General features: G+C 38.5%; 1 protein-coding gene across 2 annotated transcripts in view; it reads left to right on the forward strand.

Moving 5' to 3' along the window:
- HSD17B3 (hydroxysteroid 17-beta dehydrogenase 3) overlaps positions 1-24,521 on the forward strand; it is a 33,570-nt gene that overhangs the window by 2,756 nt on the left and 6,293 nt on the right. The window contains exons 1-8 of one of the 2 annotated variants that reach the window (XM_074933231.1): positions 2,008-2,300; positions 4,350-4,396; positions 9,511-9,586; positions 16,173-16,280; positions 16,977-17,044; positions 18,187-18,222; positions 20,303-20,337; positions 21,368-21,449. In XM_074933231.1, coding sequence (XP_074789332.1) covers positions 2,147-2,300; positions 4,350-4,396; positions 9,511-9,586; positions 16,173-16,280; positions 16,977-17,044; positions 18,187-18,222; positions 20,303-20,337; positions 21,368-21,449 — 606 coding nt within the window. In that variant the 5' untranslated portion in view covers positions 2,008-2,146. Of the gene's footprint in view, positions 1-2,007; positions 2,301-4,349; positions 4,397-9,510; positions 9,587-16,172; positions 16,281-16,976; positions 17,045-18,186; positions 18,223-20,302; positions 20,338-21,367; positions 21,450-24,521 lie in introns of those variants that run through there. The other variant, XM_074933232.1, reaches the window with a different exon arrangement.

The raw sequence follows: 24,521 nt of genomic DNA on the forward strand, positions 1-24,521 counted from the left end.
AGTAGTAAAACTAGACAACTTGCTGCGTGAAGCTTAATTTTCTTTCTTTTGCGAAAATGATAAAACTGGTTAGAGAAAACATTAGTTTTCAGAATACGTATTTTAAAGAATTAGTAAGTGGGCTGGTTTTAAATACTGGAGTGACTTCTGGAAGTCACATTCCCTCACAGAATTGTCTTGCAGTTACATGCTGCTAACTACAGAATGATTTTCAGAAGTAAGTCCAGTATTTCTAGAACTTTTTAAGTTCTACAGGTAGCAAGGTGTATTTACAAGGGAGCATAAAATAAACTTCAAAACAGTAACTGGACTGGAAAGGAATGGTACTGTGCATTAATCTGTTCATACTCTTAATTTTATAGGGATTGCTTGGCAGTGGGCTAATGAGAAGTACAGTGGTCACCCAGAGAAGCTTTCTACCCATGCAGTGTGTCACGTTCTTGCAGTGATTCCCTTGAAAGTCAGAGAAGCAGTACCTCAGGAAAAAAAAATAGACTGGGCAGGATGAACAATTCACTTTCATAAGAATTTATTATTTTTTCTCTCAGTATCCCGTCCTCATTTACAGATACTAGGCCCATGACGTACTACAGGCATATCTCAGACTCGTTTCCAGCCTCTGGAAAAGAAAATCTGAAAGGATCATGGGCAGAGCTGGAAGTGCAAAAGAGCTATGGAAGTTTGTGTTTTGACTCCATCATCAAACAGAAGTAATTTTTTTTTTGTCATTTAAAGGAGGTATTCACAGTGCAACTTGTTCAAATTTAAAAGTATTCCTTCAATAGTGAGTGATTCTTTGGGGAATTTGTGCTTGCAAACATTTTTGGAAATGTCATATTCAGACCTTTTTTGACTGGCCTTACAGGGTAAATAAAAGAAGTGAAATTTTAAGAGAGATTATGTATGAGGAAGCTGGGTGGTTAAGCTAAGATGGTGATTTTTATATCTTGTTACAGGTAAGTTAGTGTTACATTTCTTGTGATTCAGACGTCTTTATTCTGTAATGCATCCACATATTGTGGTTTTCTGGCTGAAGGTGTCTAATGTCAATATGTCAATGACTTGACACATTGCTCCTCTTCAGTTGGAGATTTCTGGGTGTCGGAGGCTTAGAGATGACTCGTGTTAAAAGTGGAAGAATATCATTAAAGTAATAGACAAATTTTATTTTACCTTATCCTAAGTGCGAGTGTAAGCATCAGTGTTTCTCTTCTCCAGTTTAAACTCATCTTTGAAAAATGGATAATATTTCAAGTTACCACTACAAAGAAGAGTAAAGGTTGCTTCTGTGTCTTCCCTAAGAAATTCCATATGGTAACTTTTAAAATTTTTTTAATCACTGGAAGTCTGAATTTCATCAGTTTCATCTCTGTCTTGCAGTGAGATACTGTTCTTGTAAGCATTTTTTCCACTTAAGGTTTTGATACATGTCCTCAATTTTTAATACTAGTTCAAACATACTTAGCTCAGAAAAGCTGAAAGTCCTATTCCCTTGTTGATAGATTACTATACTTGTTCATGCCATAATTACACCATTTGTAAAACGGGCATAATGATACTAAACTCTTTCTGGAAAGCTCTGTGAAAAGTTATATAATACTGCTTTCTCTGTATAGAAAGAATTAGGTTGTCTTTAGCAATCTTTTATTATTTTGTCTTTGAATTGGTAGATAAATCTATTTTTCTGCTTTCAGTGTGAACTTGCCCTGGAAATATGTGGGCTAGAGTTTAACTCTTTGCTGTAAGAAGTAGTACTGATGTGTGTTATCCCCAAGGTTTGGAGTATTCTTACGCAGTGTTTTGGTTTAGACCCATCTTTAGTCTCTGTGAATCCTGAACAATGACAATAAAATTATTTTTCTTCTTTTTGTTCTTGGGTAGTTTCCAAAAAAGGAGTGAAACCTTTCCTCTAAAGCAAGCATCAGAAATCAGTTTAGTTTGGATTTTTTCAATAGTTTACAAATCTGGGTGTAATGTAGAGAAGTTATTCTAATCTAAGCCCCGGACATTCCATGGGGAAAGAAAATCACGTGATTTGGTTAGAGTCATTTCTCTGCCAGTGCTCAGAGACTAGCAGCATGCTAGAAAGAGGCATTTCACAGGGTGAGAGCAACTAATTCATGCTAGCTCACTGCCTTTGCTCACCATGGAAGCGTTCCAGCATCAGCTACTCACTCTTCTTGGGGGTCTGATCTGTTTCTGCATTCTGGTAAAATGCATCAGATTTATGAAATATATTTTCCCACGTATCTGGAGTACTTTGCCTCAGACTTTCTTTCGGTCGCTGGGAGAATGGGCAGGTAAAGGAAACTTCTTCACCTTCTTGTAGCTGGTGGCTTGTTACATTACTGATCAGGAGTGGTTTTTCCTTGCATTTCCTTACCCTGTCCTTTCAGAACAAAACACAGTTTCCACTAGGTGTGGTTCGCTTAATTAATTTTTGTTTTCTATAGTAACTTTGGGCTTATGAGCCTGAAGGTTTTGTGTATTTGGGGAGAACAGAAAAATACTCAAACTGGTAACAGCTCACACACCTGGTGTGTAGATGTGAATTCTCTCACAATTTCTACGTTGGATTTTTTTTCTCTACTGCAAATAGTTTAGTTTTAAGAGCATTGCCTATGCCCTGTTTCCTGATATGTGAAGCAAATAGTTTATGTCTAGCATATGTTCTTCACTTTTCAAAGCAACTTTTCTTTGTTCCCAGTGATTTTGCTTCAGTGTGTTTTTTCCGCATTGGTGACCTATCCTTATTGGTATCGTTAACAAGCCAAATCTACTATAGCCTAAAAACTTCAAAGGCTGCAACTTGGCAGTACTTTTTAAAATATACTACACTTTATCATAAAGTAACAGAAATGTTTAATAAAGACCTTCTTCTTTCTACTGATCATTGATGTTTTTAAGGTTATTAAATTATCAGTATGAGGCAAGAATGAACAGATACGACAGTTGTTGAGTTCCTGAGCTGCAGATTGATGGTTGCATCTTGTTAAGAAGTGACCCAAACAGTATGCCTGTGCTTCTTTCCTTTCCCTTGCATTAGAGACTTGATATAACTGGGTTGAATACGTGTTTAATAAGCACATCTTACAGTGGATTAATAAGAAATGAATCCACCTCTGTGCAGAAGACGTGCCTGAATACCAGCTGCCTCTCAAGCAATATGTAGGTCTTGTTTTGATTTAAGTGAGGCAAATACCCCTGTTCTGTGTGTGAGATGAGGAGCAGCATATGTAACTTCCTGTGTAAAATCCTTGTTTCCATTGAAGGTTGGGAGACTTGTTTCCTTTAGTCGACCCTTTATGTTCTGTCCTTTTTATAAACATAAAGTCTTCTGGGGCCGGTAAAATTCGTAAGGCTTGTATGATTTGTTGTATCATGTGGCACATAAGATCTTGAGAATAATGGAAATTAAAAGTCGGCAGGTGGAAGCTTGTTTCCCAGCAGACTCTTGCTTTTCATCTGCAGATCTGCTAGGAAGCTAATGATCCACTGATGCTTCATTGAGCGGTCTCTTTCTCTGTGAAATGAGAGAGTAATTGCTCTTCTGTTGGCAACAAACCTAATCATCCAAAATCATCTGGCTTCCCCAGTGTCTCTTGAAATTTAGAAGTCCTTAATCCAAATGTTTTTGATATTGACTAATTTTCCATTTTCCTCTGAAACTTATGTGGTTTACCTTGGAATTGCTTTGGTGCTTTCCTACTTTCTTTTTTATGTCTAAGGTGATAAGGATTTTCTTTCAGTGATTTCTCTGTGATATTTGTTTGTGTGACATTTAAAGTTCAAGGTGCTTTACAAATGCCAAAGTTTGTTTACTTTCCCAGTAACACTAAATCAAAGGTAGACTGAGTAGTACAACTCTGAAGGAAGAGCATTTTATAGATGGTGGTAAGTTTGCTGTGATGTTTACAGGCAGATGTCTTGTGTGAGAAAGTGTTATATCAGCTTCAGTTATCAGTTGTCCTTATCTGCTACCATTCTGCCACCAGCATATAAGTGTAAAATTTGCAAAGCAGAACTTGCAAAAATATGTATATGGAAGAAAATTCTATCACCTCTTAGGCAATTGACTTGTTGCTTGTTATTGAATGCATGAAATTGAGACTAGTAACTACCTATTGCATCAGATAGGTTACTGGGGCAGGGGATTTGCTTTGAAGACAAAAGTGCTGAATGAAGTAACAAAAAGATAAAAAGGTCACAAGGAAATAAAGTTTTAAAAAGATTGATTCTGTGCTTCAGTAGAAGCATTTATGTTGCAGTGTTCAAACACAAAGAACTGAAGAAAGAAAAAAATAAAACGGAGCTCCAAATGTAATCTTTATTCTTTTTACTTTCTCCAGTGGTCACAGGAGCAGGAGATGGGCTTGGAAAAGCATATTCCTTTGAGGTAAGATAGATTATTTACCCTTGTTTATTTTAACAAAATAGCAATTGCTACCCCTTCATTAGTCTGTGCAAGTTAGTAAAATTATTCTAGGATTCAAAGCCACTGTGACAAACATGGTGTTAATCCTTCTCCCCTGTATGTGCAGAATAGCATTAATTAATAGCATCGAGTTCTGAAAGGTAACTGGTGCTGCATTTCAGAGGAACGTCATTCATGCCTCAATGGTCTTGTCAAACCAGGGAAATAAAATGAGTAATCCAAGAGATTTCGCATTGTCTGTCCAGGGTAGGAAGTCTCCTGAATTGTCCTTTTTTTTCCCAGTTCTGAAGCTAATCTGCTTTTTAACTGTCAGTGGGGTGGTCTAGCATTAACATACAAAATGTAATTTTCTAGCCTTTACGCTTGCAAACGCATTTTGAAAGGTATATCTGAAACAACAAATCTGTAGGAAAAATCTGTATAAATTAATATAAACTAGAAGTTACGGAAATTATAAGGAAACCTAATCGTTTAATTAAGAATAAGTAGCTCTAGGAGGCTGCAGAAAGAGAGAAGAGATCTGAGCTGTCCCTGTAGTTAGAGCAGTCCCTTTCTATTTACCCATGTTAATCAACACTGAAAGCAAGGTGGCCTTGTACCAGCCTTGCTATTAGTGATAGTAACTGAATGGTAGACTGTTTCTTTGGTGTCTTCATTCAAAACTCACCCCTTTTCTAGAAGTTTAACAGCAATGAAACATGAGTTGTCTTCAGAGCAGAGGTGAAAATTAGCAGTCCGTAATATGCAAGAGTTTAGATGTGATGCCTTCTGCTCATAAATTATAAAATGTATCTCACAGGAAAGGAAAATTAATTGTCTTTTGAATTAATTTACGGGATTTTTAAGATGGTCTTTTTAAGTGAATGCATTGTTTAAGCACCTACCTTATAATTTTCATTACTTGGAATGGCAATACAGTAACTACTTTTGAAAGTGCATTGAATGTAGGAAGCACAAAGACAAATACCAGGTATCACAGTTTAACATTTGGCATAGTTGTGATAAAGATCACAAGTTCTTCTGTGGGAGAGAAGGTAAAAATGTTGCCTTCTGTCCACTCACTGAATTGCTGTAGTGATGTGCAAATGGAAAGGGTCTGATGAAATAATAGGTTGGGGGGAATGGGATGGAATCCAGACAGGGAGAGGAACTGTCAAAAATACTTAAACATTTACTTAACACCATGCCTCTGGGTGTAGTCACCTGTACATGCAGCTTGCTGAACTAACTTTGTGTATGAGTACCTGGTGATATTTTATCTATGCAATGGCTTCAGGAACCTGTGAAATGCTAGATCAGAGCCTTTGTCATTGTTCTGCTTTCTTTGTGCTATATGAGTTATGCAAGAGTAAATCCCATTTAAAAGGTCAGCCATAGAATGCAAATGGCTGCTTTATACCATAACAAAAAAAAAAACAACAACCACTGTGCTTTTTTTAAAAAAAAAAAAAAAAAAAAAAACAAAAAAAAAAAAAACCACCAAAAAAACCCAAAAAAACCCCCCAACAAACTTGGCTGGAACTGGCTAAACTTTGAGGAACATTTGTTGATTATGTTTGGCTTTTGTGGGATGACTGAGAGCCATCTTTATCCATGCTGAGATGTACCTTCCTCCCCAGGTGGTCCCTTTGATTGAAGCTGTGCTCAGCTACCGCTGGGGCAGATCCCGAGCCCACACCACTATGAGCTCATAGCTTGGCATATCGTCTTGCTGGCTGAGGTTGAAGCACACACTTGTGTGTGGCTTGTGGATAAATAAATCTGACCGTGCTGTTTTAATATCTGTGTGCCTTTGGAGTTTCTGGCTTGGCACTGCTGTCTTGCTGGTCTGATGTCAGGGTACAAAATTCTCTGATGTTCTTCTGGCATAGGATCCTATGGTGTTATGAACATCCATTACTGACTTAGCACCTCAAACATACTGGGTTTATGGATAAGGCCATGCCATACTCTGAGATTGGTGGTTTAACCTCTGCACACTTCTCATCTGATGTCAGGGCACAAGCGGGATGTTGGTGGCTCACACGGTCACCATTTTTGTTATTGTTAATAGTTCATAACTTTCTTATAAGTCAGGCCAGTGCTTGTGTTTAATCAATGTTTTATCTGACTGTTTTGAGACAGGCACTACATTCATTTGTACAGCAGCTTCTTGAATCTTAAACCTTTGTTTCATTTCCTGAAATTGTGCATAGTATTACCAGCAGTATAATACAAGCTAAATTTAATTTCAATTTTCCTGCCCCAGTTGCAAATTTATTCTAATTTCTCTGCTTGGTCTTGGATTTATTCCTGGAAGTACTGCTGTTCTACTTGTGTTGCACAGGTGCAGAGCCAGCAGAAAGTTTGCAGAATCCTTCTGCCCTGTCATCTCAATCTTGGTCTGCTGGACCAAAAATGTTCAAAGATTTGAATGATACAGGTCTGAACCCTAGGCAAGGAAAGAAAAGGGGTGAAGCACTGAGACCATATCAGCACAACCCTGGAGAAGAGAGAAGAATCTCTTTTGTAATAGGTAGAAATTTATGATAGGCAGCTACAAATTCCATAAAGTATTATTAGAGATTTTAAAATTATTACATCTATTGATCCATGTAGAGCATAACCAGTTTTTCAGGGTAACTATAGTAGTTACATGCATGGTTTCAATCTAAAACCTGTGTCTTGCCTTTCATGAAGCTTTATGTTCCTAGACTGAACTGCAAAAACTGATAGGAAATGCAGTGACTTTACACTAATTTAATGTAGATTTAAACTTTTTAACCATGAGTTTGTGAGATTCCAGAGTGCACATCCTGCTTGATCCTTCTTCATTATTAGGCCCTTTTCTAATTTGTAATAATTCATTATGGCTGGAGTCAGTAATAATGATCTTGCATTTTGGCAGACCGAGGTTCAGGAGCAGTTTAATTCTTTGCCGCTGGGAGGCAGGATTTCCTAACCGAAGGAGGTTAACGTTACACAGGGCAGGGAGCCAGTGCTTATTCTTAAAACTGTGGGGGAAAACGCCATCCTCTAACGTAAAAACCTTGCTGTGTTCGGAAAATGCTTTGTGCTGTAAACATCTATGCTAAAAGTTACCTTTATTTGAAATATGATAATGTTAAACCTGATTTAACCTTTCCTGTGGATGGCCAGGAAATTATTTTCTGAACACAGTTCTTTTTGTTTACTTCAGGGTGCGTTTGAATCTCATGGTAGTTACAGTATCCTGTGAAACCTATTTCTGAAAAGGACCCACATTTTCTATGTGGGTGAGGAAACAAAAAAGAGTAGTCAAGTGTGTAGCCACTTTTGCCTTGAGAAATGGCTGCTATGGCTGCTACAGCCTTATGCTTCTGGTTAGTCTGGTATACCCCAGCAGGGGAGTGTCCTCTCACCTGACAGTTAACAATTTTATGAGATTGCCTCAAACATTCTTTTAGCTGAAATACAATGTAATCTTAGCAAGAGGAATAATTTTTTACTTAGGTTTTAGGGGGGATTTTTCTACAAACAAAATACAGAGACAAGCTGAGATGATATTGAGAAGCTCAGTGAAGCAGAAATTTGTTTTTATTTTGTATATGACATGGCTGATATTTGGTCTTGGGTCTGAAGGCACAAAAATTAAAATAATCTCCACTGAAACACCCCCAAATGGCAGATGGAAGCAAGTGGCCATGGAAACGTCGACGATGTCTTGGAAACATCTTGAGTCAAGCTCATTGTGGACAAAGTACGTAGGCAATTAGAGTTCTCTTCCTGAGAACTTCAAAAGGAACCCTTAAAACAAGCTTTCAAAACTCCTGAGCATCTAAGTCTCTGCAGATCTCTTTGGAGCACCAGTCAATTGTGTTAGAGGGTCTCCAAAAGCACAGAATTGTGAGCATGTTTTTTTTGCTGAAAATGCAAATAGTTGTGGCTGGTGCATTTAATAGACAGTCTGTCCCTTGTACTCTTGATGTAGCAGAATTTTCAACGAAGGTCCTTTAACATTCTCCACATTGTTTCAGAAGAGCGCAACAAGACAAACAGTTTCCCTTAAATAGATTTAAGGAGCGAATGTTGCAGGGAGTCAACTGTGGGAATGAATGGGTCTTCAGTGTGTGGCCTTTGCCAGTTAGTTTCTTCTAAGCAAAGCTGGTACTTTCAGATGATATTGGTTTTATCTTTTGTGCTGACTAATTTAGCTCTCTTTCTCCTTGCTCTGACAGGCATTTTTCAAGTTTCAACTTTATCTTTCCGTTCTCTATGCACACAACTCAGTTCAGTTTCCAGCTGTTAATAACTTAGTTTCAAAAGCTTGGGCCATATTTCTCTCTCAGTCTTTGCTGATGAGCTGATGGGATTGGGAGGCCTCAGAAGGACATGAGAAAACCATTGTCTATTTGTTCTGCATTTGTTCTGCATATGGTAACACCAAATGGACTATAAACTGCTGTGTTAAGTAGTGTTCACAGCTATAAACTTTTGCCAACATCTTTCTAGATGTATCTTTTGTGGCTATATTTTGAGGGTTTACATGTGGACTTTACCTTTTTTCCTTTTTTTTTTTTTTTTTTAGTTTCATGTAATTAAAAAAAAGTTACAATTTATCCACCGACCTGTATCAGATTTTATTTCTATTAAAAAAATATGAATAATGTCAGGATTAAAAAAAAGTGAGAGTGGAAAGTGGTGTTGTAAAATAACTAGGAAGTCATCAACATATTTGGCCTCCCAAATCCAAGTAGAAACAAAAATATGTTTCTGAGAACTGTCGTGTTGCTTCCACTCCCTGCAGGCTTTCATTAATTTGAATTTGACTCTGATATTTATTTTTGCTCATATTATTGAGGTGTGATTGTTGTCCAGTATATTTTTCTTGTAAGAGTCCAAGATTCTACAGTAAAGGACACATTTTAGAAGACTATTAGAAGTCTGGTTTTTGTTTGGCCTGGTTTTAATATCTGTTGTTTACCCATTAGGCAGGTGACAGGTAAATGAAAGCAATTTTAAAAATCCATGATTGCTTTTATCGCAAAACAGGAAAAAATTGAAAGATTTTTGTCACCTTACTGTTTCCTAACAACTTTTATATTCCTCTCTTGTAGCTGGCAAAACGTGGATTAAATATAGTTATGATAAGCAGAACTCTTGATAAACTGCAGAGAGTAGCCTCCGAAGTTGGTAAGTGTTTGTCTCAAACTTACCTTCCTGTTTAGCAGGCTGGCTTTACAGCGATCTGGAGGTCTCTTCCCTTGGTACAGTATCTGATACAATAGGGCCCCAGATACTGCTACAGATAAAGCCCGATACTGCTCGAATACTACAAGTAAATTTTGGCATTACTGTGTTGCTTGAACCCTTCTAGTCATAGATCACTTTAAAAATACATGCTACCATTCAAACAGCGCAATGGGTTTGATAAAAAAAAGTGAATGTGGATTCTTTACGGGCTTCATCTGCCTTTATGATCTGTAAATACAGGCAAAGGAGATGTAATTATTAGAGTTGTCAGAAGGATCTATGAAACAGTTTATGCTTAAGAAAGCAAGATTACCTTTAAATCAGTTCTTGGAACACAGCAAAGGAGGAGCAAAAATTAAGTCAAGGTACCTGGTTCATTTGGTTTGGTTGTTTGGTTGTTTTTTTAAGGTTTTCAAGTTACATTTGGCTTTTGATAAGGCAGTTAAATAGCTTGTCTTTAGAATTAATGTTCTGTTTCTTTTCTTCAAAGGAAATTAGCCATCTACCCTGAGGGGAATGGATTGTTTAAATACATTAAGATAAATAGATTGAAGATTTCTTTAGGAGTCAAATCAGTTTATATCCTCCATTAACTTCAAATATTGCTGTAATCAAGGTTATTCTTCCCACTGTCTATTTTTTCAACACATGGTTTCTGTTCAACAGATTCCTGGATTCACAGGTTCTTGTGTTAAGCATATGTTGCTCCAAGACTACACCTCTGTCAGAAAGACTTGCCTTCAAGCAGGCTTAGCAGGTGACTCCAACAGGGTATCAGGTCCAGGATACTTAGCTGCAGAGAGAGCAGTGCATCTCTCAGGGATATGGCAGACTTGAAGTGCGTGAAAAAGTCTGTAATTTCTGAACCTTCACCTACCAAAATCAAGGATTGGACCCTAAAATTTTCTGCCCAATTTCCCTCCCTTTTTTTTCCAGATATAGACTTGTTTTCCTTTGGGAAGCAAGGGATATCAGAGGAGGAAATCACCAACTCCCTGAATATAAGCAGTTGTATCTGCGAGACCAATATGACTACAGCCTACACTAGCCCCTCTTAAGTAAACACCATAAAAAAAATTTCTATGGGAATTAGGTCAGCTCTGGTGTCATTGTTGTATTTCTTTGCAGCTAAATGTTAAAGAATTACAATAATAGAAACCTGAAGAAAAAAAGGCTAAAGAGTTTTTATAGTTTCTTTGCATTGTAAATTATAATCATAAACAAAGAATTAAAACAATAAGATTCCTGAGACTAACATAGCTAAGTAAAGGAAAAAAAAGTGATGCAGGGCTGGAGAGATGATACAGTGTAAATTCCTCTGCACTATAATTTATTATAAGGCCAGCCACTGGCCACCTTCCTAACTTGAGGCCATACTGTGCTGAATTGTGTAACAGTGGGTAATGTAGGACTTGCCATGTCCTGAAAGGTACAGCTGAGATAGCCTACCCTGCAAACATTCCTGTGCCTTGTGCAAAAGTGACCTGTGACTTTTCACGCTGTGGAAGCTTCATTGACAGCAGCAGTGTTATCCATGTAATCCAAGGTGTGGGGACGTGGATGGTGTGACCCCAGGAGCTCAGGCTACACTGATCAGTTTTCCACACTATGTTCAGCTGGGTTGTGGACATAAAGAGTCCTCTGCAAAGCTTGCTGAAATTGGTGGCAATCCCCAGTGAGATCTTTCCATTGTTTTCAGTGGGTTTTGACTGAAGCCCAGAATGACTTATCTGTTATTTATTGTGTCAGGTTGGAAATGAGTACATAGCAACAAGTAGATGGCACAAACAAAAGGAAAGAGAGGAAGATACAGTGATGAAAAGCGTAGAGTTTCTGACCTGGAGGCCACTAAAATCAGCAGGGAGCTCTGAATGTGGGTTTATGTTAAAGCTTTGGAAATGTTTCATTGATTCCAGTTTTCAGACTCAGGCTTTGCTGTAATTAAGCTAAGCAGTCACTGGGAAGGAAGAAAAGTTAAACTTACTCTGATGTTGTGTGAGTAAATAAACAACGGAAACCAAAAATGAATCAGAAGCTTAACCAGAATGATTGTACTGTTTTCTAAATTTTCTGATTCTCCTGACTTTTTCTTTATAAACTGCTTAAACAAGCAGTATCTCACTTGAAGTGGCTATCATTACCATGAACTAACATGAAAGGAGATTAAGGCACAGAGAGATAGACAAAAAAAAAATGTAGGCTATGTAAATTTGTTGCAGGACTGGACACATTACTTGTTTCCTTTTTCTTAACAGCTACACCATGTATCTTTTTGCAATCAGTTGGACACCATAATTAAAAGACTTGCCCCCCTTTTCAAACTGATTATATTATTTGCCTAATCAGTTTGGATACTGAATAATGTGAATTAAAAGAGTCTAAATAAGGGTAATTTCAGAGATCTCAGTGTTTGGCTTTCTAACTCTTGGGGGCTACTGGTGTGCCTGAGAACAGCTCTCAGGGCTGTAGCAGGCAGAAATCTGCAGTAAGAAAAACATTTCTCTAAAGAAGCACTGCAATTGAAAACCAGATTTCCACCCACTCAGACTGGAAAGCTCTTTTAGAATGAGATAAAAGATAACAAAATAAGTCTTGTGGAGGTCAGATGGGAGAGGACCATTATGCCAGGTACACTGCTCATTTAACACATTTAGTACTGTAGTTGTGAAACATTGATCAGACTATAAAACCAGGGCATTAGAAATGATGTAATGCTATTAATTGCACTCATTTTTTATTTATTTTGCTTACATTTCCTAAACAAGCTGTACAGGCAGAGCTAGGTCTTGATTGAAAAGTTGTATGTTAGGATCTATTTATATGACCAGGATCTGTAATGTTTGGCTGTTAATGCCAAGCTAACAAACAAAAGCAGCTTTTGTAAGACATAAAAATTATTCACAACAAAGGTGGTTCGTGTTTTGGGGATTTGGTTGTTGGGGTTTGGGGGAAGTTGGTTTTGTTTTTATTTGTTTTGTTTTCCTTAAGTCTGCACTTAAGGAAAGATAAGGGGTGTGATCATCAGAAAGCAGTAGAAAATACAGCTGTACCTGTTTAGTATAGCTGTGCATACGGTTAGTGAATTTGGGTTTGGTGTTGCAGGAAGTAGTCTATCCACCTCTCGCTCCTGAAATTATGCTTGTTAATACAGAATAAAGCAGTGAATAAAAAAATCACCCCATATAATTGAGAACCAAATGTGCCTTGCTCCCACGAAGACCTGCGAAGGTGCTAGTTCATTTAGCTGTCCCCCTTCCTACAGGTTGAGTTTCCAATCTGCTGTACTATGTCCTCTGCCTCTTGTCCTTCCTGCTCCAAGAGCTAAGCAGGTAACAAGCTGACATCACTGACTAGCATAAAACAACTCACTTGACACATCCTTCCTTTGTCCTCAAAGACTCTTAAGAATGCCTCTTGCTGGTCCCTTGAGGTAAATGTTATTGCTCAGGACTGTTTTCCCAATATGTACTATTACATAACAGAGCACTTCAGGGCCTTGAACCAATTTTCTGAGTGCTCTGATAACTAGTAGTAATTCCCGTGGTTTGTTTTCAGTTTTGTTTTGTAGAGTTTGTTTTGTTTTGTTTTGTTTTGTTTGTTTTTCAATGAGTTTGTGTTCTCTGGTATCTTCGATCATCTTTTGAAGGTTTGCTTTTACCTTCATCTTTTTTGTCTCTATTTTCCCGTTATTTCTAAACCTGTGTTATCTTATTTCTGAGGAGATGCATTTCTCCAAAAGGCTTTTGAAACATAGCCAAAACTTGTGCTTTATAATCTAACACAACTTTTTATATTTCTCCCCAGTCTTAAATCTTTTTTTAACCTCTTTCTGTTGTTAAAATAACTTCTCATTTTGCACTCCTCTGCAAATTTCAACTGAATATGAATGCCCCTTCTTAGCCTGAGTGCTTCTCTCTCTTCATATTCAAATTTTGCTGTAGCACTTCAAAAGGGTCTCCTCTTTCTGTGTGTCACTTAGGCATTCATTTTACTACCTCAGGTTTTCAGAAGATCTTCATAACTGTAAGTAGAAATGGAAAGTTTCTGTCAGACTGCAGGTCCTAACCAACTTCTTACTTCATCCTGTTTTCTTCCTGGTAAATTTCAAAAGGTAACATGTTGTCTTGTCTGACAAGTGGGATTCCCAAGTGGTCTGAGGTCAGGAGTTAGACATATCCTTCTTAATGATACATTTTATAACACATCAGATTAAACAACTCAGTTCAAGTTTTTAATTTTCATAAATTAGTTTTCTCTTCATTTTTAAAAAAGACAATAACCTGCCCTGATGTTTGAAAACCCAGGCTTGCTTCTCGCATGCTTAGGACTTTTGAAAAGAGTTGGAATGGCTTGTGTATTCAAAGGCTGTCATAAATCTTTGTCACAGAGAGACACGTAAGAAACATTGGAAATTGGTTTTTGGCTCTCTCCTTTGCAGAATTTTTATCGTTTTCTGAAGAGCTATCCCTGGATAATTCATTTATCACAGCATGATAGTTTTATTGGGTTTTAATGTATTGTTTTATTCTTAAATGAGACAGAGGAAAGCCATCTGGAGTACCTGTTTGCTGGCTGACAGTGCTGGTTGCAGCAGTACAGAGAAGGGGATGCAGAGAAAGTCCAAATGGTTTGTCTGATCCTCATTTTTATGTTGCTCTAGTTTGGCTGCCCTTCTGATTGCCCACAAGAAAGATGGCCACAGTATCACCACACTTTTTAAGACCATCTAATTTTGTTTATAGAACTCTTCAGTCAGAAGGTCACTGTAGGTGTCTGCTCCAGATGTTGCTCTGTTCTCTCCCAGTCGCTGCATTTACATTCACAATGTCCTTTTCTTTATAGCTCTACCATTCCCCCATGAGGGGGTCATTTGCCACTAGAGTTGCTTTTATAGGTTGAAGGTTCAAAGGGTGTTTTTGTCCCTTTCATACACACAACTGCAGCTAAGAAAGAGGGCAAGAAAAAGGGCACTCCTTCCTCCTTTCTTCTGTCATGGAAACAGATGTCCTCTAAAATTGCACACAAGACAGAGCCTGCATTTCAGGTCTGGAATCAGTGTCTGCTGTTTCCTTGGACTGCTGTCATTACTTGAGTAGTGTAAGGTGGTTGAGACTTGCAGTATATCAAGGGGCAAGGAGGAACAACCAGGAGGGAACAACTTTTTCTCATCCTCCAACAGAGGCTCTATTTGTTGCGAACTGGCCTGCGGGACCTAAAGCCAGCTTTCTGCCAGCCTCGCTCTCCTGCAGGAGCTGGTGCAAGACCTCTTCCTAAGTTCTGAATGTACACCAAGGAATGAGGCAAGATTTCTGGGTAGAAATCAGCAAGTCTGATTCCTATTCAAGGCAATGCTCTCTGTTGCCAGTATGATAAAATCAGGCTCCAAACAAGCAGAGACAGTTTTCCAAACAGGACCCAAAGCAGACTTTCTGCCATCCACATGCACCTGAATTCCTGCCACATGCAGCAAGTCTGCAATCCAATCATCTATTGACATTTCCAAGCTTTGCCTGTCACTTTTTCAGCAAACTTCATCTGAATTTCAGGTTGCCTATAATACTCCAAAGGTTTAGTAGCAAGAATGTACCATATGATCATCTAGTTAGAAGAGACCTTACTAGGCCCCTTTAAAGGAGAACCTTGCCTTTAAAAATGAGTAAATAAGAGCCTCTACCTCTTTTCCTCATGAAACTTCACTGAAAATATGAACAGCAATAAATCAGCTGCTGAGAAAAATGGTAATATACAGCTGGGCTCTACTCCTGCATAGCAATGACACTGGAAAAATCACACACATTTCCCTTTCACTTTCCCTTCTGTGTAAATTGACCTTGTAAAATAATTTAATTTATGAAAATTATGAACTTGAACTGAGTTGTTTAATTTAAGCTATATCCTTAAAATGCCTTTTAGTCCTGCAAAATCCTGAGGAAGGTTCAGTCTACAGGTATCCAAATGCCATAACAGGAGAGGAATTGTTTGAAAATAAGACAGAAAATACTGCATCACATCTAGCACTGTTTTCCCCTCCTTCTATGTAAAAAGACAAGCTCTGCTTGTTAAAATGTTCATCTTACATATGAAAACACTTTTAAAACATTCTGCAAAATTGTGCTTATGTAGAAGATCTGGCACCCACATTCGCTTTTCTAACATATGCTAACAGTGTTCATTTGTAAATATTATGATAACCAGGGGAAGAAGTCCTGGTCTTAGTTTGGGGTTTTTTTCTTACTGAAGGACCAAATCATGTTTAGATTTTGTGAGGGAACTTCTGCTGATTTCAGGGCATAAATTAATCTTATATTTGCCAGGCCATTTCCCTGAAAAACAACTGGATACAGTGAGAGTGTTTTGCTTTTGTTGTAATATTTCTTAAATTAAGAAAGTTGAAACAATTGTTTACTGTACAGCAGGCATTACTAAATGAGACATCTGATTGTTTCTGTCATTACATAATTACAGCTCTCCCTCTCTCTGGGTAGATGTGAAGGGGTTTTCTTTTTTTTTTTTTTCTTAATTACAGAGCAGACCACAGGTCAAAAGGTGAAGGTTATACAAGCTGATTTCACTAAAAATACAGTATATGAGAACATTGAAAAAAGTCTGCAAGGTTTGGATATTGGTGTCCTGGGTGAGTCATTAAGGTCTTAATCAAAGAGTATTTTATGGCTGCAGTGTATTAAACAGAGAAGTGCATAAATGATGTCACAACAGCTTCTTAGCAACACTTAAAACCAAGGATACAGCTGTCTAATGCAGATGAGCACTACTTATGAACAAGTTTTAAAAGTGAATTAGTATTCTCCAAAGACTTCCTGTTTTTCTGTACAGTGGCTTCTTTACTGTGAAACCTCTTCTGGTGCTTTATAAGCAGTATCCAGCATGTGGGGTGACTTCCTCCCTCTTTGGCCTCAAGGAATTAATTTTCAGTATCAGTTGTTTTACAGCTGTGTGCAGTTCTTATATTCAATCTGAAATGAGCCTGTGGCTAACACTAATCAGTGCAATCCACACAGCAACAATGAAAATACAGGCTTTTTTTAAAAGAAAATAATCCTTTCTAATAGTGAAACAAATGAAACAACAAGAAAACACAAACAAACAAACCAACCCACAAACTGTAGCAACAGGCTGTTTTTCTGCTCCCTGAAGTCAGCACTGATCAGTATTGATGACTTCAGTGAGAACAAGACCCAATGCTAAACAGCATTTCTCTTCACATAGAGCTCAAAAGCTTCCGGGTCTCAAGGAGAAGCCATTTGTTTAACTAGCTAAACTATGCACTTTGCCTAGATTTAATTCTTATCATTGTATCTTCTTTGATTAGTTAACAATGTTGGAATGCTTCATAATCCTCTTCCATGCCGTTTCCTTAATGGACCAGATGTAGATGAGGTAGGATTACTCTGTGGGTTTCTACTTCAAATATAACAACAAAGAATTGTATTTCCGTTTGACAAGGGACAGATTCTGCCCCTTCTACAATTAGCATGTATTTAACTGTTCAGTTGAGTGGAAAAAGAACTGGGCCTGAAGGAGCATATTTTGATATATTTTTAATACTCAGAAGAGCTTGCAAGAGAAAAAGAACAGTAGATTTCAGCTAAACTGCAGCAAGCACCGGGGAGAGCTGGTCTTGTTATAGCAGGGATCAGCAACCCTTCTGGCTTGCTCCTCACCTGTATGTAATGTAATGCAGTCCAGCCTGGTCACAGCCACAGCTGAAGTGTTGGGTTCTTGTTAGTAGTATCAATACTTAATTTGGAACATCATTGCTTAACTATGTAAAATTAAACACAGTTTACTTGGGGGGAGGGGGGGAATTCACTTACACACATAGAAGAGTTTGACAGAATTAAAGATGTGATCAAGTTTTTCACTGCCTTGTTGTTAGTTACCTCTATAGTATTATCCATGAAAAAAACAGAATTTCTGAGTGTATTTCTTGCTAGCACCTATCTCAGGATCCCTTCAGTCTATATATCATCACCTATTACAAATCAGAGATCCCCAAGCAGGCTGCTTCTCTCAGCACTGCAGCTGTATGATGGCATCTCTGCTGCTACTAGACTTGTTTGCTTGCTGGTCTTGGGAGGATATATCTGTAGGTGGCAGTGCTTTTGCTGCACAGTCTATCTCTGTCACTGAGAGCCACGCTGACTCTGCCCGGACCCTCTGTAATTTGTTGTTTGTGTGTGTCCAGCTCGATCTGCTGGTGCCAGTCTGCCTGGACACTAGGTTTCTGGGTTTTGCCATGTGCAAAATGCGTGACTAGGCAAACTGGAGGACATGGAATCAAAGGGATGCAAAGGAGATTTGAGCTCCATGTTTAAAATAAAGTGAATCAAGACTTACCTGCCTTTGAGTATCCCTATCTCATAGGCATAGTCAGTGACAATTCAAGGCAAGCTAAGCAGCCCTAAAATCAACTGCCTTGCTAGAAAGCTTTTCAGGTGGAATTCCTAGCTTTGTTACCTAGATAAACTACAAACTCTTTGAAGTTAACTGTGAACTTACTGGTTTCTTGCTTCCTGCAGAACCTTGTCAACTGCAACGTTATTTCTGTTACAAAGGTATGTGACACACTTGCATCTATGTTACATGTATGATGTATTTTTTTTGAAAAAATTAGTCCTGCACAAGAGTGATCAACTAGCTTCCCTGTGTATTTTCATTTAATTTATCAGCAGATAGTAATTTTCAGCAGGAACATCAGTATTATTTTAAGGACTCCCATCTGTTTCTACTGCCTATGAAATATTTTGATCAGAGCTGACTGAAAGCCTTTTAACACAGTTGCTCGGTTGAGACACATCGTTACACTGCAGCTGAAACACTTTTCAAAAATATCTTTGTTTTGGTAAACAGGGATATTTGTTTCAGAATCAAAATCTTCAAGACAGGAAGATCTGCAGGCTAAATTTTTGCACTGTACTTGCATTTTTTGTCACGATTCTGTTCTGCAAAAATATTTTTATATTAGTGCAGGACAGAAACTTAAGAATCAACCTCTTGGTGCTAATTTCAGTTGGCCACTTCCCTTACAAGAACAGTTAGTATTTCATGCTTTCCACCTCTGATTAATATTTGTATCACTCTGCTGTTTGCAAGCAGCATGTTAACATGAACAAGAGCAGAACAGGAGCTTTGTAGTAAATCTCAGCCTTGGCTAATATCTTTCTAAACATGACATGAAAATTATCAACAGATGTTCCTCTTTCTTTTGCTAGCAAACTTTACATCCTAAATTTGTACTCTGCTTAATGACAGAAACTAAATCATGTAGTATCAGTCAACTGAAACAAATTCTTCCATAAAGTAAGTTTGGTGAACTTTCTGCTCCTAGGTTTTATTCTATTTGTATGTCAAAAGAACAGAAATACCTGCAGTATCTGAGTGGTATATATATGCCTCACAAACCAGGCAAACATTTTGTACCCTCTCAGTCTGGATACAAAAGGTTTCTCCCTTTATCATTTCCCACCTCAAATATACCTCAAAATCAACTTCTGCTTCACCAGGACCTGGGGATTCCTTTCTCCTAGTGCTGCAACCGTGTCCTTTTCAGTCTTTCACAAGCTTTCTCTTTCCCTCAGAATGTAAAGAAATCTCCTAAGTAGCATTCCTCATGGTTAGGTACAAATCTGTTTGGGTGCCCCCCACCCCATCTTGATTCCTGCTAGGATCCTGCTCACCCCTCCTTGCAGTGGAATGCCTGAACTCCAGATATTCCTGGCTCCCACAGGTGTCAGTGGGATTTTCAGCACTGCAAAAGCAGGATTTTTCCCTGTGTTTTCCACTTTACTTGGAAATTATGCTTCACCCAAGCTGATGTGACCCACCTGCATTGTCATCCTTTCTGAAAATCCAGCTTGTGAACCCCACCCTGCTTCTACTGTCCTATTGTGCACAATGACAGTACTGAAACAACAGGGAATTAACAAGGATCAAATTAAGCTGCATCATTCATTTCTACTACTTTTCATTACTACCCTTTGCGAGTAAGATCACACTCTTATCCTGAGAAGATTCATACATAGATGTGTTTTTATAAAGAGTCATTAGTATGAGTATGGATTCCCTAGGGACTTAGGCTTGCTATCAATAAAACAGAAGCAGATTTATTACCTAAAAATGGCTTTAATTGCACTTTAAAAATCGTAAGTGTGATTAAGCCTCCTGTTAAAGTAAGAATGGATTATTAAATACTAAGCATCAAAAAAGATCCTAAGGCTCTTTTTTGGTAGCAGAAAAAAGTTGTCTTTTCATGATTTTCTGCTATTTCTGGCCCAGGTACAGGCAGAAGGAAAAACGTTAAAACACTACAGAGTTGACTTTCTCCTTACTATTGATTCACTATTGAAGAATGATGAAATTCAGATACTGTTGAAAAGCTTTGGATAAGAATAAGACTTTCACTGCTTGGAAGACTAACCTTTGGAATTTTTTGGCAATTCAGATAATTTGTAGGCCATTAGCATTTCTAAAATGTTTTCCAAAACTTTGAATGTGCCACATTTTAGCTATCTGAACTGTGTACATATGAGTGGGGCTTCAGCAAGTGGAAAATCTTGTGAATAAAACAAAATCAGTTGAAAAATGTGATCAGAAAGAGGGAGAATGGATATAATTCTTAACATGCTTGTCTTACAGATGACAAGAATAATTCTGAAACAAATGGAGGCAAGGTAAAATCTTTTTTTCTAGAATTTTCAGTAGCTTTTAGCTGTTACCTCCAGTTTATTCAGTGCTAGCTATGCTTTTTCATGATTAATTTCTGCACTTTACAGTATGTCAATCAGTAAGATTTCTTCTTTTGCTGTTAGTGCTATGTGAATGAATGACAGGAACTGCCACAAATTATAAGTCAACTGTAGAACAAGGCAGAAAATATGAAATAAAGGACTGTCTCCAGTAAAACCATGCAGGTGTTGCAGAAAAAAAATAACATGTGACAGGACTAATTAGGCAAGAAACGGGATTTGAATATATTGTTGTATTCTTCTAAGAGTGGTAGCTATGCTTGGAATAATACTTTTCAAGCTCTGGAAATACCTGTACTACATCAGAGAGATTAATTCAGCTATACAATTAGGGATTCCTTTTCTCCTTTTAATACAATGTGTATTTTAGACATGAGGGTCCTTAAACCAGAAGTTAAGGTTTTCAGATGTAGTTTCTAGAAAACATTGTTAACTACTGCATTTTAGGGGCCAGTGCATGCTTTTTGTTTTGGCAACAAAATAAGCTCTTACTGTTTAATTATTTCGGTTTGGTTTATTCCTGGTTGTTGCTGAAAGAATTGGTTTTAGTGATTTGTACATGGAGTTGTGAATAGGGAAGCTAAAACAAGAGGTGCAAGGAGGAGGAAAAAGAATGTGCTGGCTAATGAGCAAAGGAGACCTACCAATTACTGAGAAGGATAAAATCTTTCCTCTGATGGCATTTTTGCTCTGTTAGATGTACAATAGCAGGTACAATGTTCCCATGGTTTTGATTCCACTAAGCATTCAGATTTCACTTATGACATTATCCCTAGCTGTTTTAGACTTAATTGCACCTAACTAAACCATAAAAATTGGTCTTTTGAAAGTGTAGTCTACAGTATAATAGGAGAGCTATGCCTTCTGGGGGAAAAAAGTTGTTTTCCACTTGTGCAGGCTTTTACTATAATACTGTCAAAGTAAACTGAATGTAACTGTTTAAATTAAATTTCAGACAGAAAGGTCTTATTCTGAATCTGTCCTCTGGTCTGGGTACTTTCCCTTGTCCATTATACACAATGTACTCAGCTTCTAAGGTAAGTCTTTCACACTGCTTTATAAAGAAATCCCCATCACGTGTTAACCAATGTGTTTGTATCAGCAATACAGGGCCAGATTACCAGGACATAAATCAGTGTTGCTCCACCTAAACAATGAATTAATATAAATTAGCACTATCTGAGAACTAAGAATCAGTGAAGCTATGTAAATTAAATCCAACTGAAGGTATGGCTGATCATTGGCACATTTTTGCCTTTGATTAAATAATATTATACCACTGTTCCCAATCTGTCCTTGTGCTGGGAAGTGATGACTTTTACCAGGCTGGCTTAACTAGTTTACTCAAAACTGTATATGCACAACAGTGCTAGATTTTGCTTATGAAACCAAGAATAAAACTCCTGGTAGGTGGGTGTTGAGTTGCCTGACTTCATAGATTTCAGTTTGAAATTTTGCTCTGAATTAAAACCCCAGAGCTTGTAAAAATGAGGAGTGAATTATTTTTACTGAAATTCCAGAAGCAACTTGCCTCAGCTCAGGTTTGCTTCAACTGAAAAATTCTAACAGTATTTGTTTGAACATAGCTAAAGTTCAGCTTGGTAAGAAAAAGCTAGTTATTCTTGGTAAGAAAGTCTAGTTTTTCATTTCCTTTTGCTCTTTTCAATGTAAGTTTCTCATTACTCAAAGTTTGAACTACATTCAAACCAGACAATTTTAGTTCCTTAAAAAATTTTAGTTAACATTATTTCAAAGTGATATGGTACACTGATATTATTTTGACTTTTTTCATTCTTGGGTATCTTTTACCTTTGTTTATTTTAAATTTACTTTTTTCAATGCCATGAAAGGAAACTTTTTTACTTGTCAGCCTACTGATGTTTCATGCAATATCACAACACTACTGGTTTTTAAGTTGTAAGACCTGTGAAATGGTGGCTTTGAAACCCTGTCATTAGTAGGACTTTTATATTTCTAATTAGAGAGGAGTCACTGTCAAGTTTCTGAATTCTTCTCAAAGATCTAACTCCTAAAATCAGTCTTAAAAGAAACTCAACTTTTACAAAAAGAAGTTGGTATATGCATACACTTCATGGTTTGGAGAAAAACTTAGAAAGATAAACGTTAAAGCTACAACCTTCCCCAGATTCCCGAATACCTGACCTTGAAAATCATATTTGTAGACTATGCTAATAGGTATATACTGAACGCATGAGTTGTATTTCACTCCCCTTTTTATTGAAAGAGAAACAACAGCGTAAGTGTTGAACTGGGAGGGTAGGTATCAGTGAGAGATAAGAGCCACGTGAAACAATAGCTAGAATAAATGGGACTCAAGATAGTTATATCTCTGCATTTTCATAAATGTGACAAAGCTTTCAGTCCAGTCTGCACTAGTACTTGTTTCATGTCTGGCTTGGGCTAACACCAAGCTCCATCTTTTCTGGTGCAGATAAACAGTCAGTCTTCAATCACTCATGTGCACCAGCAGAAACTTTGTCTTGAAAAGTTCAGTTTTAAGTTTTTCACCACTGCACTGTGCCTTAACTTCTGTGATACTTGGCCGTTGTCCTGGTTCAGCTAAGGCAGGGTTAAGTTTCCCCAGCAGGGGGAAGGGATCTCCAGCTGGGCTATTCATACCATGCTGACATCAGGTCCAGCACAGCACTTTTTCCTTTGTGACTTTGGTCGCAGGAAGCACGCGTCCCGGGCTGTCTGTGTCCATTGCGGTATTTCTCTGTATGTCTTTGTCTTGTTTACTGTTATTACTGTTTGTTGTTGTTATTATCGCTATTGTTGTTATTCAGATTGTTTATTACACTGTTGTATTAAATTTCTTCTTATTTTAACTCAGGGTTTGTGCCCTACTTGTGTCCGAGGGTGGGGGAGGGACAAGGGCAACGTGGTCTCTGGTCCCGGCAGGACTTAAACCAACACAGCCTTTTTGGCACACCAACGTGGGGCACAAGAGGGTTGAAATAAGAATCAAAAAGGGACAGACCCTGACCAGAGTGTGTTGGAGCAATCTGTTGGGTGCAATTTTTTTTCTGTTTGTATTTGTACTGTTTAATAAGAAAATGTTTGCAATACTGGCCCACTTGCTTGCATGGTGGGGCTGGATTAATCCTTATATCCAGTGTATGATCCCAGTGCTGATGTTTGTTGTCGGTGGAAAATGTGTAAAGGGTCTCTTTTCGCTGTACTGGCTCCTGACTGTTTACAATGTGTTTGTATCACTGGGGGGGGGGGGGGGCGGGCTGGTACCTGTTTGCTGCCTGGGCTTTTGTTAGGGATCTCACCCCCTCTATGGGTGAGCCAGGGGAAGAGATCCTCTCGGTTTTGAGAGTTTCAATTATCCTTGGAGCCTGCAGGCCAGTGTGATTGTGGCACTGTGCTTTCTGAATGCCTGCCTGATTTCGGTTTTGGCCCTGCGGCACTTCTCTAACAATAGCAGTGCCCGGAAACCTGCCCCGAGGTCAGATAACAGTGAGTGGCAAGGGGTGTGGGAAAAGGCGGGCAAAGGCCTGAGTCGGTGGGCACCTCCAATGCTTTGGAATTTCACTCCCAAACAAATGCAGAGCCCTGAGAAGCTGATGGAGTGCTTAGGAAGGGTGTGTTACCAAGCTGGCAAAACCCAAGAGACAAAACTCGCAGCGATGTGTTGGAGACTTGCCCATGCGTACAGTGTCCTCTGTAATACCACCCACTGCCCTCAAGGGGGAGAAAGGGCTGCAGGAGCTGAGAGTGATCTTACTGGTACAGTATCTGGGCCGGGGGAACAGGCAGAGCCAGTATCAGTCGCCTCCACCAGCACAGCAGCTGAGCCAGAGAGACAGCCAGTGCCAGTGTCAGTCGCCACGATACAGAAAACAAAATATACCAGAAAGTCAGCTCTCAAAGTGGGGGATGGGAATGAGCCAGGCCCATCATGGGAACAGGAGGAAGGGCCAGTGGTGATCGTCTGATCTCTTTCCCCGACTGAGCTGCGAGATATGCGGAGAGATTTCAGCCGCCTGGGAGGCGAGCAGATTTGCACCTGGCTGCTCCGATGCTGGGACAATGGAGCCAGTGCTTTTGAGATGGAGGGGAGAGAGGCCAAGCAGCTGGGA

The sequence above is a fragment of the Athene noctua genome, chromosome Z, assembly GCF_965140245.1.
Source record: "Athene noctua chromosome Z, bAthNoc1.hap1.1, whole genome shotgun sequence".
NCBI classification, from domain to species: domain Eukaryota; kingdom Metazoa; phylum Chordata; class Aves; order Strigiformes; family Strigidae; genus Athene; species Athene noctua.